This window comes from Episyrphus balteatus, chromosome 3 (assembly GCF_945859705.1).
Source record: "Episyrphus balteatus chromosome 3, idEpiBalt1.1, whole genome shotgun sequence".
Taxonomy (NCBI): domain Eukaryota; kingdom Metazoa; phylum Arthropoda; class Insecta; order Diptera; family Syrphidae; genus Episyrphus; species Episyrphus balteatus.
Window position 1 is genome coordinate 111,057,638 of NC_079136.1, and position 15,338 is coordinate 111,072,975.

Here is a 15,338-nt window from a genome sequence, read left to right on the forward strand (position 1 = left end):
AATTTTCTCAATAACATAATGTTTATAAAAATCTATAAGTAAGGGTCGCTTTTGAGGAGTTTTTTTTTCAAGGGGTCTTTATTTTCGGGGTGCAATATTTTGCAAACTTCTGAAATGCAAGTTTGTTCTACATATCCAGCAGTTCAATAATATATAGGCAATGTTGTGAAGTGTTGCGGTATTTTAAAAACACTAATGTTAAAAAAAAACAACGAAAAAAGTGCAAATTTTTTAAGTGTGAACTTCAATTCCTCGGTATGAAAAAATAGAGTTGCATATATATATAATTTTTTTTTAGAATACCATTCATACCTTGATTGTCGATGTCCATATCTAAATTTTTCACCAAAATCACTTTGAAGTTAAAAAAAAAACACTTCGAAAATTCACTTTTTTTTAATCGAAAAAACATTCGTGTTTACCCTTCAACAAATAGTCGTTTATTTATTTGTGAGGTGGAGCTTTTCATGGGAAAGGGATGCAACAAACAATAAAATTCGCATTTTCAGCCAGAAATAGACAAGAGTTTCACCCAAGTTCTTTCTGTTATTATTCATATAGTTTAACAACTCTTATAATTTGATGTGCTTTAAGTATGAACCAGTTCTGGGGGGGGCACGTGCCCCCGTGCCCCCCCCCCTGGATCCGCCGGTGAGTCCAGTCATTATAAAAATTGGGAAACGCAAATGAACCAGAAAGCTTAATTTTTGATATGGCGCAGGGGGTTTTATGCCAGATATCTAATGTAAATAATGATTTTAGTTGTCGAAGACCACAGATTACTTTTAATTTTGGACACTAAGAAAAAGGAGATTTTTCCCTTCTAGAGTAGTTTGGGCAGTATAGTTCGAGATAGAAGTAGACAGTGTACAGAAAGGGAGGCAGAACAGAAAAATAGACAGACAGAATTACAGAATGTAATATCGAGTTCGGTTTTCGTATGAACCTTTTGAACTTGTCTTATAGTACCTAATTACCTAGAAATAAACAACTCAAGATTAATTATGTTAGTTTGAATATAAATTCAAAATAATATATATTAAACAGTGATATTTTACCGTTTCTAAAAGTTCCTTTATCAAAGGTATATATACAAATTATAAAAGTTAATTTATTACACACTCAAAAAATTACTAAAAAAATGTGTTCTATTACAACTTTGATATATTTTTTTTACAATAGTAAGTTCACATTCAACGAAAATAATACATACATAATATGTATTTATAATTTCTATATCTTTAATCTTAAGGAGAACAAACAATACAAATACCCTCGCAATTTTTCTATTGTTGTTTTACTTTCAGTTCTGCACATTGTCCCTATTTATATCCCTCTGGAGTGTATTTACTCATATGAAAAATTTGCAAAATAAACAACACCTACAAAGTAAGAGATTTTGAATTTCTGTTTTTATTTTTTTTTTTATTTTTCAATCATATAGGTATATGATAGTGTACTGTGTGTGTATTGTATGTTTGCATAAAAAAAATGCATTGCTGGTTGAGAACTCCATTTCCCATATTTTAAGAAATTTTCCAAAAGACCAGGACGTTAAGGGTAAGAGGAAAATTATATACAAACCGCTATAAATTTATTCTTCCAATAGAGAGAAAATATGACCTAGTTCTTCTTTATCACAATATCCTGAGGGTACCATTTCAAAAAAAAAAAGAAATAAAAAAAAAACTAAAACGTAAAGGATTAAACCGCATCCCTCAGAAATACATGTGTGACATATCCAATGCAGCGCATTTATGCTATATGCATCCAGTGGATACTTCAAAAAGCTCCATTGAATCTCTGAAGTAGGTGCTGCTGCTGGTTTCCCTATATGTTAAAAAAAAATACCTACTGGATGCAATCTCTACATGAATTTTCTATAAAAAAAAAACTCAGATTTTATTTATGTCATGAGTTTTCAAAAATTTGCATTTGCAATTTATGAGAAAACGAAACGGAAACTATTTTACTCGTCAATGTATTTCTTTGTTCTATCATGGATGGTAGATGGAGATGGTGATGCTTGTTGTTTTTAAAACTATTTTGTTTTTTTTTTTTTTTCAATTTTATATTTGAATGTTGCATATAATAGCAATTTGCATTTCTTAACTGTGATATTTATGTGCGCATTGAAATGTGCCAAGAACATTATTTGAAATTTTGTATTCGCAAACATGTGCCATTTTCTTGCGGGAATAATTTATGCTAAATGTTAAAACATTCTTATTTTTATTTGTTTTGAATTGAAGTGACTAATGATGGTTCATGTGATTCCCTGTGAAAGATTTTGTATTTTTTTCAACATTTATTAGAAATTTATCTTGAAAATATTGTTTTCAGTTAGAATATTATATATTTTAACGAACAAAAAGAGAACTGAAACAATGTATAAAAGTTATATGATTGTAAATTATTCGTTAGTAACTTTAATTTGCTGACAGATCATCATGATAATCACCACGAAAATTTCCGGAACTCCTCGTTGTCTTCTCAAAATCAACCAGCGCAATAAGCAAAACCCTTGAAGAACTAAGATGTTTTTCTATTTTGATTCTTATAGCCTGGATTGTATTTGGTTGGTTTAAAAGAAACAAATATCCAAAATTCGATCCGATCTTCATGATGTGTGTATTATTCTTTTTCTTGGCTGATAAATTTGGAAATGATAAACGTAAGTCAAATGATCCTGAAGGTTTCACACTGAGGGAAAAAGCGCAACGTAAAATGTAAAATGTTCAACGTTGATTTAATGTTGAAACTAACATGAAACATTTTTATTTTTGTCGGACTTCAGCTTTTGTTGCATTTAAGCACACTTATTTCCAACAGTGAGATAGCACGTTGGTAAAGCATCTAGTGACCCAAAAGTTGTAAGTTCGATCCCCAGTGGCTGCTAATTTTTTCGGGATCGGGTCAAAATTCTGGCTTAAAAATTCTGCTTTTCAAAATTCTGCTTTTCAAAATTCTGCTTTTTCAGCGAAAATTCTGTTTTTCAAAATTCTGCTTTTTTTCTATTCTGTTTTTCAAAATTCTGCTTTTTAAAATTCTGCTTTTCAAAATTCTGCCAGCATTATATTTGAACAAAAAAATTCTGCTAATTCTGTTTTTTTTTTTTATAGCATATGCGCTGGCTAAAGAAAAATACACCTCATTAATGTAATTCAACATTGGTACTTTCCTAAATTTTTTTATTTAAGTGTCGCAAATATTTTTTGAAATGCATATACTGACTTTCTTTCAAATAAAATATGTATACTAATTGGAACCGATGTTGTATATTCCTTTTCTTATTCAAATTTTTGAATATTCATCCTTATTTGATAAATTAATAAATTTTTAGTTATTTTCGGAAATGTTTAATATTAAAAACCTTTTCTTAATATTTTCAAATTTATTCATTTATAAAACAAAAATTAATTCGCATTTAAAAAATGACAAATTATGTAGGTAAGTAATCAAATAAGCAGATAATTTTTCAAAAAGATGATTTTACAGAATTCTGCAAAAAATTAAAAAAGGGTTTGGAAAATGTTAAAAAGCGCGCCCTTTTTAACATTTTCCAAACCCTTTTTTAATTTTTTGCAGAATTTTGAAAAGCAGAATTATGAAAAGCAGAATTTTGAAAAACAGAATTTTGAAAAACAGAATTTTGAAAAGCAGAATTTTGAAAGCAGAATTTTGACAAAAGAATTTTAACCCCGGCAGAATTTTGACCCCAACCCAATTTTTTCTTTTGTTTAATAAATTGATGCTTTTTTTTTTCAAAGTTGAAACAACTTTAATTTTAAGATGTTTTATAACGGCAAACCACTTTAAGCTAACGATGTTCTACTTTGATTTTAAAATTTTCGTCTTCAACGCAAAGTCATTCCGAAAAATAGTTAATTCAACGTGGATTTTGTTGACTTTAAGTTGTTTTTTTCCCTCAGTGCACTTTCCTTTAAACTGAGAGGGGTATTTTGTTTGGACTAAACGTTTTTTCTTTCTCGAAAATTTTCGCCACAACAACATCTTACATTGTGATGTTGGGTATTTCTTTGAAATGTTTATTGGAATATCCTAGAAAAGTCCTTCTCAATACTAACCCACTTCATACCTTTCCACAAGGAGTGTCGTCAAAAGACTTTACTGAGTAAATTTCTTGAGCGATTTTCTCTTCCCCGATCTGCGATTTTGAAGATAGTTAAACCCTTGTTGTTGTTGGCATTTCGTAGTTTCTGAAAAGCTTAACTTACATCAGCACTCAGTTCAGATATTCTTTATCGTTCGTTGTTTAGCATTCTTTATCAGCTTTTCAAACATTAACCAAGTCCTAAAAAATCGCTGATTTAAGACATCACTTTACCATCAATTTTTGTCATGTAAATAAGAGTGTTTTAAGTCTTGTTCCAAAAACAAGATATGATTTGTATGTTGAAAACTTACAATTAAATTTAAAAAATAGATTTAAGTATTTATAAGTATATTTAATGTACATAATGTCATACTATAAGAGATTACTGCGTTAGTCCCAACTAACAATTTTACTTCCACAAGGGTCTAACGAAGCTGTTTTGATTTTAGAAATATTGCTTGTATACGACCATAGAGAAGCCCATCTGGCCCACCCGAGAAGCTTGATAGGCCTTAGAAGAGTCATATGCAAGTTGATTGGAGAGACTCATAACATGTCTTTAATGCCTTATAGAAACAACCAACATTTGAAATTTGAAAATGTGTATTATTGTTGCAGGCTTTTATTTTTATTTAGAAGCTCTGAGTAGACTTGTCGAAGGATTGTGAAAGTCCAAACGAGGTATATCCCAAATAGAATAAAGAAAAAAAAATATTTTTTTTCATTTTATTTTTTTGTAGGTACCTAATTACATTTTATTTTTTCATTTTCTTCTTTGTTTTCGATCCAGACAAGTTTTGCTTCTAAAATTAAATTTCCAAACACAATTATATTGAGAAAAAAACTTCTTACTTACTTGACGCATTTTGCTGGATTTGAACCACGTACATCCTGATTGATAGTCCTTAACCTTACCCATCGAGCTACTCAGGTATATAATAAAAGAGTTTCAAATTTGGACTAGTTGAAACCAGAGCTTCCTAAGGGCTTCGATTTAACTTCCTGATGAGTTGCACTATCTTAAAGAATATGGTGACCATTTGTGTTTTGTTTTCAAAGTTATTATTTTTGGTTATTTTCTGTTTTTTTTTTTTATCTTGTAAAAAGTTATTTAATAAAGACTAAATAATATTATATACTGATTGTCAAACCATGTCATTATTGAGAAGATGAAAGAGAATAACTTGTTACTCAAGAACAATTTTTTCTGGAATATCTGAAAAATTCGTTTTTTTTTAGACTTTAGAGGTTTCACCCGGATGCCGCCAAGCCCCATTTCTCCTAAGCAGAAAAAAAATCTTTAATTTTTTTGGGCTTTTGGCTTTTTCTTAAAAATTAGAGAATTAACTTTGTTTTGAACTTAGATAAAAAATCTAAAATGTCCATCACTATTTTATTTTAAAGTGGAGAAGATTAAAATCTTGTTTTCCTTTCTTCTTCACTTACTTGAATATGAACTCTGAATTGGTCAGTAAACCATTTTTAATATCACTATTTTAAACCAATTACCGATATGAAAAGATTCACTTTTTCATTTATTTTTTTATAACAATGAATAAAAAAAACCAAAAATGGTCACCATAATGGCACTTATCCAAATATTTCTTATTCTCATGAGTTTGCCTGACAGTTTAAAAAATTTAGCTTGTACTTACTTTCACAGGGCTTCTAGAAATAAAATTAGGGAGCCTAACTTCGCTTAGGCAAACTTATAAAATTAAATGCTTTTTACAATGTTTTGCTTGTACTTAAAGGACTTCTACAAATATAAATAAATATCCCCTAACTTCGCTAAGGCAAACATATAAAACTAAAAGCTTTTCGCGCATGCGCCGGAAATTGAACTTCTTTTTTTCTCACACAGAGATGCAAAACATACAATTATGTAAGTCGTTATATTTGAAAGTGATATTAAACATAATTTTCAATCAAAAACAATGATTCAACAATTTTTTAATTCAAATATTAGAATGGAGTAACTATAACACATTTATTTTGTGGAATATTTGTTTAAAAAGGCAAAACCTTTTAACTGCGGTGTATTTGAAATTCAACGTAATTTTTTTTTAAATGAATATCACGACTCATATACTATTGACATAATTTTGGTAATATAGAACTATAATAATAAATGCATTTAAGGCAATTGTATAAGTTGTAGGTACTTCTACCATACTAAAAAACCTACCTAAGTAATTTTTGAGTCTAATAATTTTCGAATTGGATAAAAAAAATACATAGCATTCATAAAGATTTTGTAAGCAGTTCTAATACAATTTCTTTTGCAAAGCCATTTAAAAGAAGTCAGTTATTGGCTTTTATTTCTTGTGCTTCTACAATGGAATTTCATGTGGCCATATTGAAATTTAAACGAAATGTTTTCATTAATGCTTGTAGAAATTTTTAAATTCCACTTGCACTAGGTTTCTAGGAAGCGGTTAACGAAAGTTAAGCCTCGGAAGTTTGAATTTTCGATTCGCAAACTAAATACAAGCCCTGTAGAGATATTAGCTGCAAGAAATTAAAGATCCTAACCTTGTGGAAGTAAAATTGTTAGTTGGGGTATTTAACGTGTTGAATAAATTAAACTTTTTTCCAAAAAAAATTGGTTTCGTATTTGAATTAGAATATGATATCAAAAAATCATAGCAAGAACAATTTAAATTGGGATTTGGTAAACTTCGAAATTTTAACTTAGGGGTCCAAGAATGACAATAAAAATTCGATTCTCGAAAAAAGGGGGCTTAAATAATTTTGGGAACAATCCGATCAGAATCAATCTGGTAGAACTTTCAGATAAGAATTAAAAAAAAAAAATTGATATCTTCACACACTCGCATATTTCAAACCTTTTCTAAACTGGACTTTGAAACGGCAAATACCTTAACAAGTACCTAACTTTTCTTTTAAATCTCTCTATTTCGAAGCATAAACAAATCTTTATGGGGCTCAATAAATCCAAAACATATGACCTAATCTCTAGACCCAGAAAAGACATTAGCAGAATCGTTGCGGTGTGCACAGGACATTGGCCGATAGGGGAACATGCAGCAAAGTTGGGTATACCGCACAATACTTACTGTCGCAGCTGCTTGGACCAGCAAGAAAAAGAAACGGTCTTCCATTTCCTATGTCAATGTCCCGTCCTTGCTAGGAATAGAGCTCTCTCTCTGGGGAGTGAATTCTTTAATGTCATAGATAACATCTCAGAATCAAAGATCAAAGACTTGATCTCGTTCCTAAATGCAACGAAGTGGATTTAGGACTGCCTAACACTTGTTTTTCCCTTTTTTAAAACCAATTAAAAAATGTACTTACTTACTTACTTAGGGTGACCAGCGCCGTAAGGCGGCTACAATCCGCTGTGGATTTGGGCCTCAACCAACAAGCTTCGCCAGCCAGCTCTATCCTTAGCTCGCTGCTTCCAGTTGCGCACGCCAAGTTGATTGAGGTCCCCTTCCACTTGGTTGCGCCACCTCAGACGAGGTCTTCCTCTACTGCGCCGTCCCTCTGGGTTGGAGTCGAAAACTTTCCGGGCCGGAGCATTGTTGTCCATGCGCTCCACGTGACCTAGCCATCTCAGGCGCTGCACCTTCACTCTCTTGGCTAGGTTAGCGTCCTTGTACAACCCGTAAAGCTCGTTGTTGTATCTTCTTCTCCAATCACCATTAATACATACGGGACCAAAAATCGCACGAAGAACTTTTCTCTCGAAGCAATCCAAGGTGTTTTCATCCGCCTTAGTTAAAGTCCATGCTTCTGCACCATATAGCAGGACTGGGATGATAAGGGTCTTATACAGGGACACCTTAGTTGCTCGAGAGAGGGCTTTGCTGGTCAGTTGCCTTCTCAAACCAAAGTAGCAGCGGTTGGCAAGAGTAATTCTCCGTTTGATTTCAGCGCTGATGTTGTTGTCTGTGTTTATAGCGGAGCCCAGGTAGACGAAGTCCTTTACTACCTCGAAGCTATGGCTGTCGATAGTGACGTTTTGTCCAATGCGTCGATGTTGAGTGTCCTTTTTTGACGACAGCATATACTTGGTTTTGCCCTCATTGACCTTTAAACCCATTTTTGCCGCTTCCGCTTCGATGCTTACAAAAGCGCCATTGACATCACGCTGAGTTCTTCCGATTATGTCAATATCGTCGGCATATGCAAGCAGCTGGACGGACTATTGAAAGATGGTGCCTCTGGTGTTGACGTTTGAGTTCTGTATAATTCTTTCAAGAACGATGTTAAAAAATTCGCATGACAGTGCGTCGCCTTGTCTAAAACCTTTTTCGACATCAAATGCTTCGGTTAGGTCTTTACCGACTCTGACGGAGCAGCGTGCATTCTCCATCGTCATCCTGCACAGCCGGACGAGCTTTGCAGGGATGCCAAAACTAGACATAGCTCTATACAATTCATCTCTGTAGATACTGTCATACGCGGCTTTAAAATCGATGAACAGGTGGTGGGTATCGATTTGTTGTTCCTGGGTTTTTTCCAAGATCTGCCGTAATGTGAATATTTGATCGATGGTGGACTTTCCTGGTCTAAAGCCACACTGATAAGGACCTATCAGATTGTTGACGAACGGCTTCAGACGCTCACATAGTACGGTAGAGAGGATCTTGTAGGCGATGTTAAGGAGGCTGATTCCTCTGTAGTTGGCGCAGGTTAGAGGGTCTCCTTTTTTAAGGATCGGGCATACGATGCTGAGGTTCCATTCTGTGGGCATGCTTTCCTCCGACCATATTCGGCAGATGAGCTGGTGCATACTCCTGACCAGGTCATCTCCTGCTGCTTTAAATAGTTCGGCAGCAAGGCCGTCAGCTCCAGCGGCTTTGTTTGACTTAAGCTTGGATATGACTGCCTTCACTTCTTCCAGGTCGGGGGGACGGAAATGTTGGCCTTCATCGTCGATATTGAATGGTGCAATCTGTCTTTGGGCGGGGTTGGCTTCGTCATCGCCATTGTAGAGATTGCAAAAGTGATCTTTCCATATTCTCAGCATCGCTTGCGTCTCTACTACGATGTTTCCCTGTTGGTCTTTGCAGGCTTCAGTTCTAGGTTTATACCCCTGAGATGTTCTTTTTACCTTCTGGTAAAACTTACGAACTTCATTCCTGTTATAGCATCCCTCTATTTCCACGATCGCTTCTTTCTCGTGTTGCCTCTTTTTTCTCCTGAGAAGCCGATGTTCCTCTGTTCTTTTCCGCTTGTAGAGCTCATTGGCAGCTCTGGTCCTTCTGGTCCTTCTGTGCAGCGCCGCTTTGTTGTATGTATTTCAAATAAATCCAATTATCACTCACAGGTTTCATAAGTTTTGGTATCAAAACGGCGCATCCTGCGCTAATTGGTTCAATCAAACATGGTTTGCTTTGACCGCCATCTCTACCTACCTACCTATGGGGCTCAATAAATCCATTAACTTCTATAAAACATAACCAGCATTGTGCGAATCCAGTTGTATTTTTTGAATACCTTCTCACAGCACGCGTGATTAAAACAAACACATCAAATCAACTTTCTAAAAGTTTCAGGCTAACCTACTTACTGCCCCACCTACCATCATTACTTCCCACATAAACCTAATTTAACAACAGAAACTAACTTTGGTGTGTTTTGAATTTGTTTCAGACTGAAAATCGATAACAATGGTGGAGCATGGTGTCCGAAACACATGGTTTCGCGTGGTCTTAAAGAGTATCTACAAATCGATCTACTTCAAGTTCACGTGATAACGTCAATTCGCACCCAGGGACGATTTGGCAAGGGTCAAGGACAAGAGTACACCGAAGCTTATGTATTGGAATACTGGCGTCCCGGATTCACGAATTGGATCAGATGGAAGAATATCCAAGGCAAGGAGGTAAATATCGAACGAAATCGAAGCATAAATGGAATCCTTATGATTCTATTGTGCGGGTAAATTTTATCCATAGCTATGCTATATTGAATGGTGTATTGTTCTGTATTTTATATAGATACTGCCAGGCAACATCAATACATACAGCGAAGTTGAGAATGTTCTACAGCCAATTATTTTTGCCTCAAAAATTCGCATCTATCCTTATAGTCAATACGATAGGACAGTGTGTCTGAGAGCCGAGGTTGTCGGATGTCCTTGGGAAGGTAAGTTATTGTATATTGTGATGGTGAAAACTGTGTCTGTCCAAGTTCGAATAATAAAATGCCAGAATTAAGGATTCTTCTCCCTGAAAAGCAGCTTAAGTAGTCGTATAAATCGTCTTTTCTGTTGCGGGATTATGTGGAACAATTCTTTTCTTGATATGGAGGAGGGTTATGGTGGGGGTATGACGATGGGTGCTTTTTGTATAGATTTCACTTTCACCTTGAAGTCTGCTTAGCACACACTCTTGGTCTCTGGCATTATATTGTTTCCAATAAATCCGTCATGGAACTGTGTCAGGTATCTTGTTTTTTATTTTTATTTTTTTTTTAATTGGACGATGTCTACAATGCCAGACATCAATTCAATCTATGTGATTGGTTATAGACAAGCTAGTAGATGAACGAACGCAAACTAGACGTAAGTTTTGGGTTATTGTGTCGGTTTGTATGGGAACTTTAAACTTTAAAGTTCAATCAGATATTGGTTTCTTGGGGAGATTGTGGTTAAGCCATTTGGAAAAAGACTTAAGATTTTTCTGAGAAGTTCGTTTTTGTTATTGATTAGTTATTGTACTTGAAATGAGTATAACAAAAAGTGATTGGTTTTGAAAACGTTTGCACAAAGGACAATAATCGGCTTAAAATGCTTTAAAAAAAAAAAAAAAAAAAACAAAACAAAACAAAACTGAGAGTATTATTATTTTAGAAACAAAAATCCCATTTAATTAGGAAAATTGAAGGATTAAAATCAAAACTAAGCACTTAATCAAAAAAGAAACAGAAAATTATTCACGAGAATACTAAAAATTGTTAAACGACTCAATTTTATTTTCATCAATTTGCTCGTTTCATCACACATACCGATAGTAATGCCTTCATGAATGTTGTTGTTTCAAAATGCTTACAAATAATGTTAAAAATTTTTTTTCGTCGTCTTATTACGCTGCCTTGCGTAATAACTCCATTCATCTACAACAGTCTACACTTGTTGATTTATCATCCATTATTGTTTGGTGTTTGTCGTCTCAACCTGATAGCTGGGACTTGAAGATCGAATTTGTTCATCCATTTGTTCGATGTAGTTGAATATTGCCGATAACTCGAACGAGTTGTTTCACAATAGCACTTTGCACTCCGTTTTTATAAATATTACGCGAAAGACTTGAACCAAGTTTTCTGGGATCCGAAGTTTGATTACCACAAGTAATAGCTTCTGAACAACATGTGTGCTGAAACATACATAAATGGGGATATGAAGTGACTTTGAACTCGTTCGTCTTTTTGTGTGAAGAGTGGTCAAAGCTAATTTCTAACATTTGTTAGAAATGCTGCTTGTATACCTACTTCTTCTAACTGAGAAGAAGACTTTTTGGATTGGAGCCTGCGAGCGATCTCTTCTTACTTCACAGAATTTGTTTTTCATACGCTCTTCTGTTTCGATACTATTTCCTTGCTGCTCTTGTTTTGGGCTACAGCCCAAAGATGCATATGTGCATCTTTTTGCATCTTTTTCCGGTTTATAGGCCTTCATCATCGTACCACCTGATTCTATTTTGTTGGCCTTGGTAACCTAACTACTTCCGGGATAATATTGTTTGCTAGCATTTGTGGTAGATGCATGGACAGCGAAGAGTTTCTGACTCAGTTGCTCACTGTAGGCTCTGACAACTTCAACTGAGCTATGAGAGTTTCTAAGCTATCAAATCAGAGCTAGACATATTAAGGAAAAATAATATCTTCATCGGAAAATGGTTTTTGTAGCCACTTTACCATGACAACCACTAACGAGGAAAAAGTCAAAGTCTTTGCGGAATAGTTTTAATATATTTTCAACCAAAGCGAATAGAGATACCAGGATTACTTAGCGATGTATGTAAGTTTATCTATTTAGAAAATCCTTAATTCACTGAAAATAAGAAGAAATCGTTTGCAGGCAGTGTGCAATTTTACATATCTAGTGGAACTTTATTAAATTTTCGAAGTCTTCCGAATAGAAATATTTTGATGTAGAATTAAAGGTTAAATTCGATATAATGAAATATTAAAAAGGAACAAAAAATAAAACTGCTTGCGGCGTTCTGCAGTGTCATGAACATAAGATTAAAATAAGCTAAATTATATTTAAAACCAGTAGATTTTTTTTAGTGAAACTAATCGTTTTGTATTTTGTTATTTATAAAGTTAGCTGGACAAACATTTTTTTGTATTATTTTTTGGTATTCTATTATGATGTAACCACAAGATAAAAATGTGTTGTTAAGTCTTAAAATGGAAGAAAATTTGATTTTTTTTCAAGACCTTAGGCCCTTTATTTCAATTATTTGTTATGACTTCGTCAAGCGTTTTAAAAATGTATCCGCATTTATCAATCATTGTATAATTGTGCTAAGGACCTCGCTAAATATTCTATTTATCAGAGTTCGTTAAGTGTTTTTGTGAGTAGCAACATTTTTGGAAGTGAAAACTTCTTAAGTATCGTAGTGATTTGAAACACGATGAAACGAAAAAGCGACAGGAAAAATCAATTGATTATAACTTTTTTGTTTTAGTAGATAGATGAATGTACTGTATATAGAAAATAGAATAAACTATAATTGTACTAAATTTCAACAAATTTCTTTTTCAAAAAATGGTTTTAATGTTGTTAGAAGAGAAAAAAGATTTTTTTTTATGAAAATTATTGTGTTTCAAAAAATTTTAGCTCTTTTTGTAGATGTTGTATAGACTTGATGATGTAAAATTTATTATAAGTTTTCATACAAAAAAATGGGGTTAGAAGAAAAAAAAAGATTTATTTTTGCTTTTTTTCATGAAAAATGATTGTAATGAATAAATAATTTTTATACTTTTTGCGCATTGTAAAAATTTAAGTATGGCTTTATTCTCTAGAAAAATTGGTAAGCTTTTTAATGTTGTAGTTTTTTTTTCAAGAAAAATGATTTTTTAAGGTTTCACTTTTACCACGTGTGAATGCACACGTGATTTTTTGTTTGTTCAAGTTTGAGAAACAACTCCTCGTTTGCTCGATGTCGGCTCTTCCCCATCTATTTTTGTTCATATGCATGTACTCAGATACCACAATTAAACAGGTTTTCAAAACAAAAATTAAGTGCACTTGGAATTTAGTTCCGCTAGATTGGCAAAGTTGCACAACGTGCGCCACTCGCAGAAGTCTGCAGAAACTTGTATCATACATTATCCTAAAAAAAATAGCTCCATTTGGTGATGTTCTTTGTGATAGTATTCCTCACCGACTGTTTAAACAACTACTACTTTAATTATAACAACCGCACGACGTCTCTTCACTGAGAGAGAAAACAACTTAAGATCAAAGGAAATCCCTTCGATTTTACTATTTTTCGGAATGATTTTCAGATAAGTTGAATATTTGAAATCCTTAAATCAAAGTTGTTTCAATTTAAAACTTCAGCATGTGGTGGTTCTCTCATTGAACTCTCACCAACTGTAGGTACATTGGAAAATTTCTTACTTAAAAAATTGCATTCGACAGTATTCGGATATATGTAGGTTGTAGGTACAAGATTTAATTCACAAGCTCAGCCAACTTCAATTTTCGATGATCTTATTAAAATAATCGACAACTCAGAAAGGATCCAAACTAGGACCATTTAATTTGTCCTACAGAAGAGTCAGAGTGGGGCCTCTCTGAATTTAACCAGCATTAAAGATTTAAAACAAAGCCAATAGAATAAGCTGATAAATAACAAGCAACTTATATAAGTCCTATCATCACCTAAAACTTCCCAATCTTCCAAAAAAAGATCTTGGTTGCAATATGATAGGACGCTTTTACTTTTGCAAATAGGCATCCAATTTTCTACCAAAACCAGTAAAAAAAAATACACACTGCGTTCACCATTTATATATTTATTTTCTTAATACCAGACATTTATTGGCTTCAATCAAGTATCGAATATAACTAGCTTAAATAGACAGTAGCTTACTTAATCATTTCGAGACTATTGGTCATATGCAATAAAATCGAGCTTAAGCTCTTATCTCACTCTTCAATAAATTTTTCTTGAGATCTATCTCATTTTCTTGAAAAGTGAGATAGAGCTTAAGCTCATTCTTTTTTCATATTAGCCTATATGTTTCACCTCTCCAAAATGTACTGGAAAATTACATTCCTTAATTTCTTGAAAATTAGTTTGAAGGCATGTGAAACCAGCTGCATATTTTTTACTCTGTTCAGACGTTGTAATTTATCTATAAGAAAATACATATGCCTTGTTATTTGAAATTCACAACCAGTTTTCTATTTGACAAACAATTCAAAAATTCACACTCAATGAATCACAAGAAAAAAAAAAACAAAAGAGATTATAACTGGCCCAAAATCAACTGCTCTGCCTAAGTCTATCTAATAAATAAACCATAACTAGTATTGCAATTTCAGAAACAATAGACACACAAAGCGGTTATCTATCCGCTTAGGGATGCGACACACATTTTGTAATTGATACATCGCATTACAATTATAATATTATCCTGGAAAATGACAGATGAACACACTGCTATTGTTGTGAGTGAACAAACGAACATCATCTATTATTCCCTTTTGAATCAATTTAAATAAAAATCATCCCCCAGCGAGGCTGTGCGAAATAGAGTTGAGGGTTGAATATACGCCAAACAATGCCCAAAAAAAAGGGGTTAACAAATAGTGAACAATTCATCTGATGGATGGATGACATTCTCTAATAAGAGACACAAAAAAAAAACTCGAAAGATTCTTAATCGGATTAAAATTTAACAACGCCTGAGTATAGAGTTCCCTTTTGACGGTAGCCTCGTCCCAGATTCCCGGTCTCGGTCCCGTATAATATTCTCGGCTTTTGTGTCACACATTCCCTGTAAACAATAACAAACATTCAACTGGAATGCGTAAGTTGGATGTCACTCCAGTTACATTTGATATCATCACACATGGAATATTCTCGGAATCGCTTTTGATTGTCGGCTGTCGGGTACTCCTGCTGTTTCTATATACCTAGTAGATAGCTGCTGCTACGCTGACGAATATCTGGATAACATAGTGGACGGTGTTGATGGTTGTTTGGTTGGTTTGTATTGGTAG

At 33.6% G+C, this 15,338-nt stretch overlaps 1 protein-coding gene across 6 annotated transcripts in view; it reads left to right on the top strand.

The window, feature by feature from the left end:
- The window catches only part of LOC129914783 (discoidin domain-containing receptor 2-like), a 229,691-nt gene that overhangs the window by 79,764 nt on the left and 134,589 nt on the right, over window positions 1-15,338 (top strand). For all 6 annotated transcript variants that reach the window (XR_008772248.1, XM_055994176.1, XM_055994174.1 and 3 more), the window contains exons 4-5: window positions 9,743-9,974; window positions 10,090-10,237. Coding sequence is in view for 5 of the 6 variants with exons in the window: in XM_055994176.1 (XP_055850151.1) it covers window positions 9,743-9,974; window positions 10,090-10,237 (380 nt within the window). In the remaining variant the exon portion in view is untranslated. The remainder of the gene's footprint in view (window positions 1-9,742; window positions 9,975-10,089; window positions 10,238-15,338) is intronic.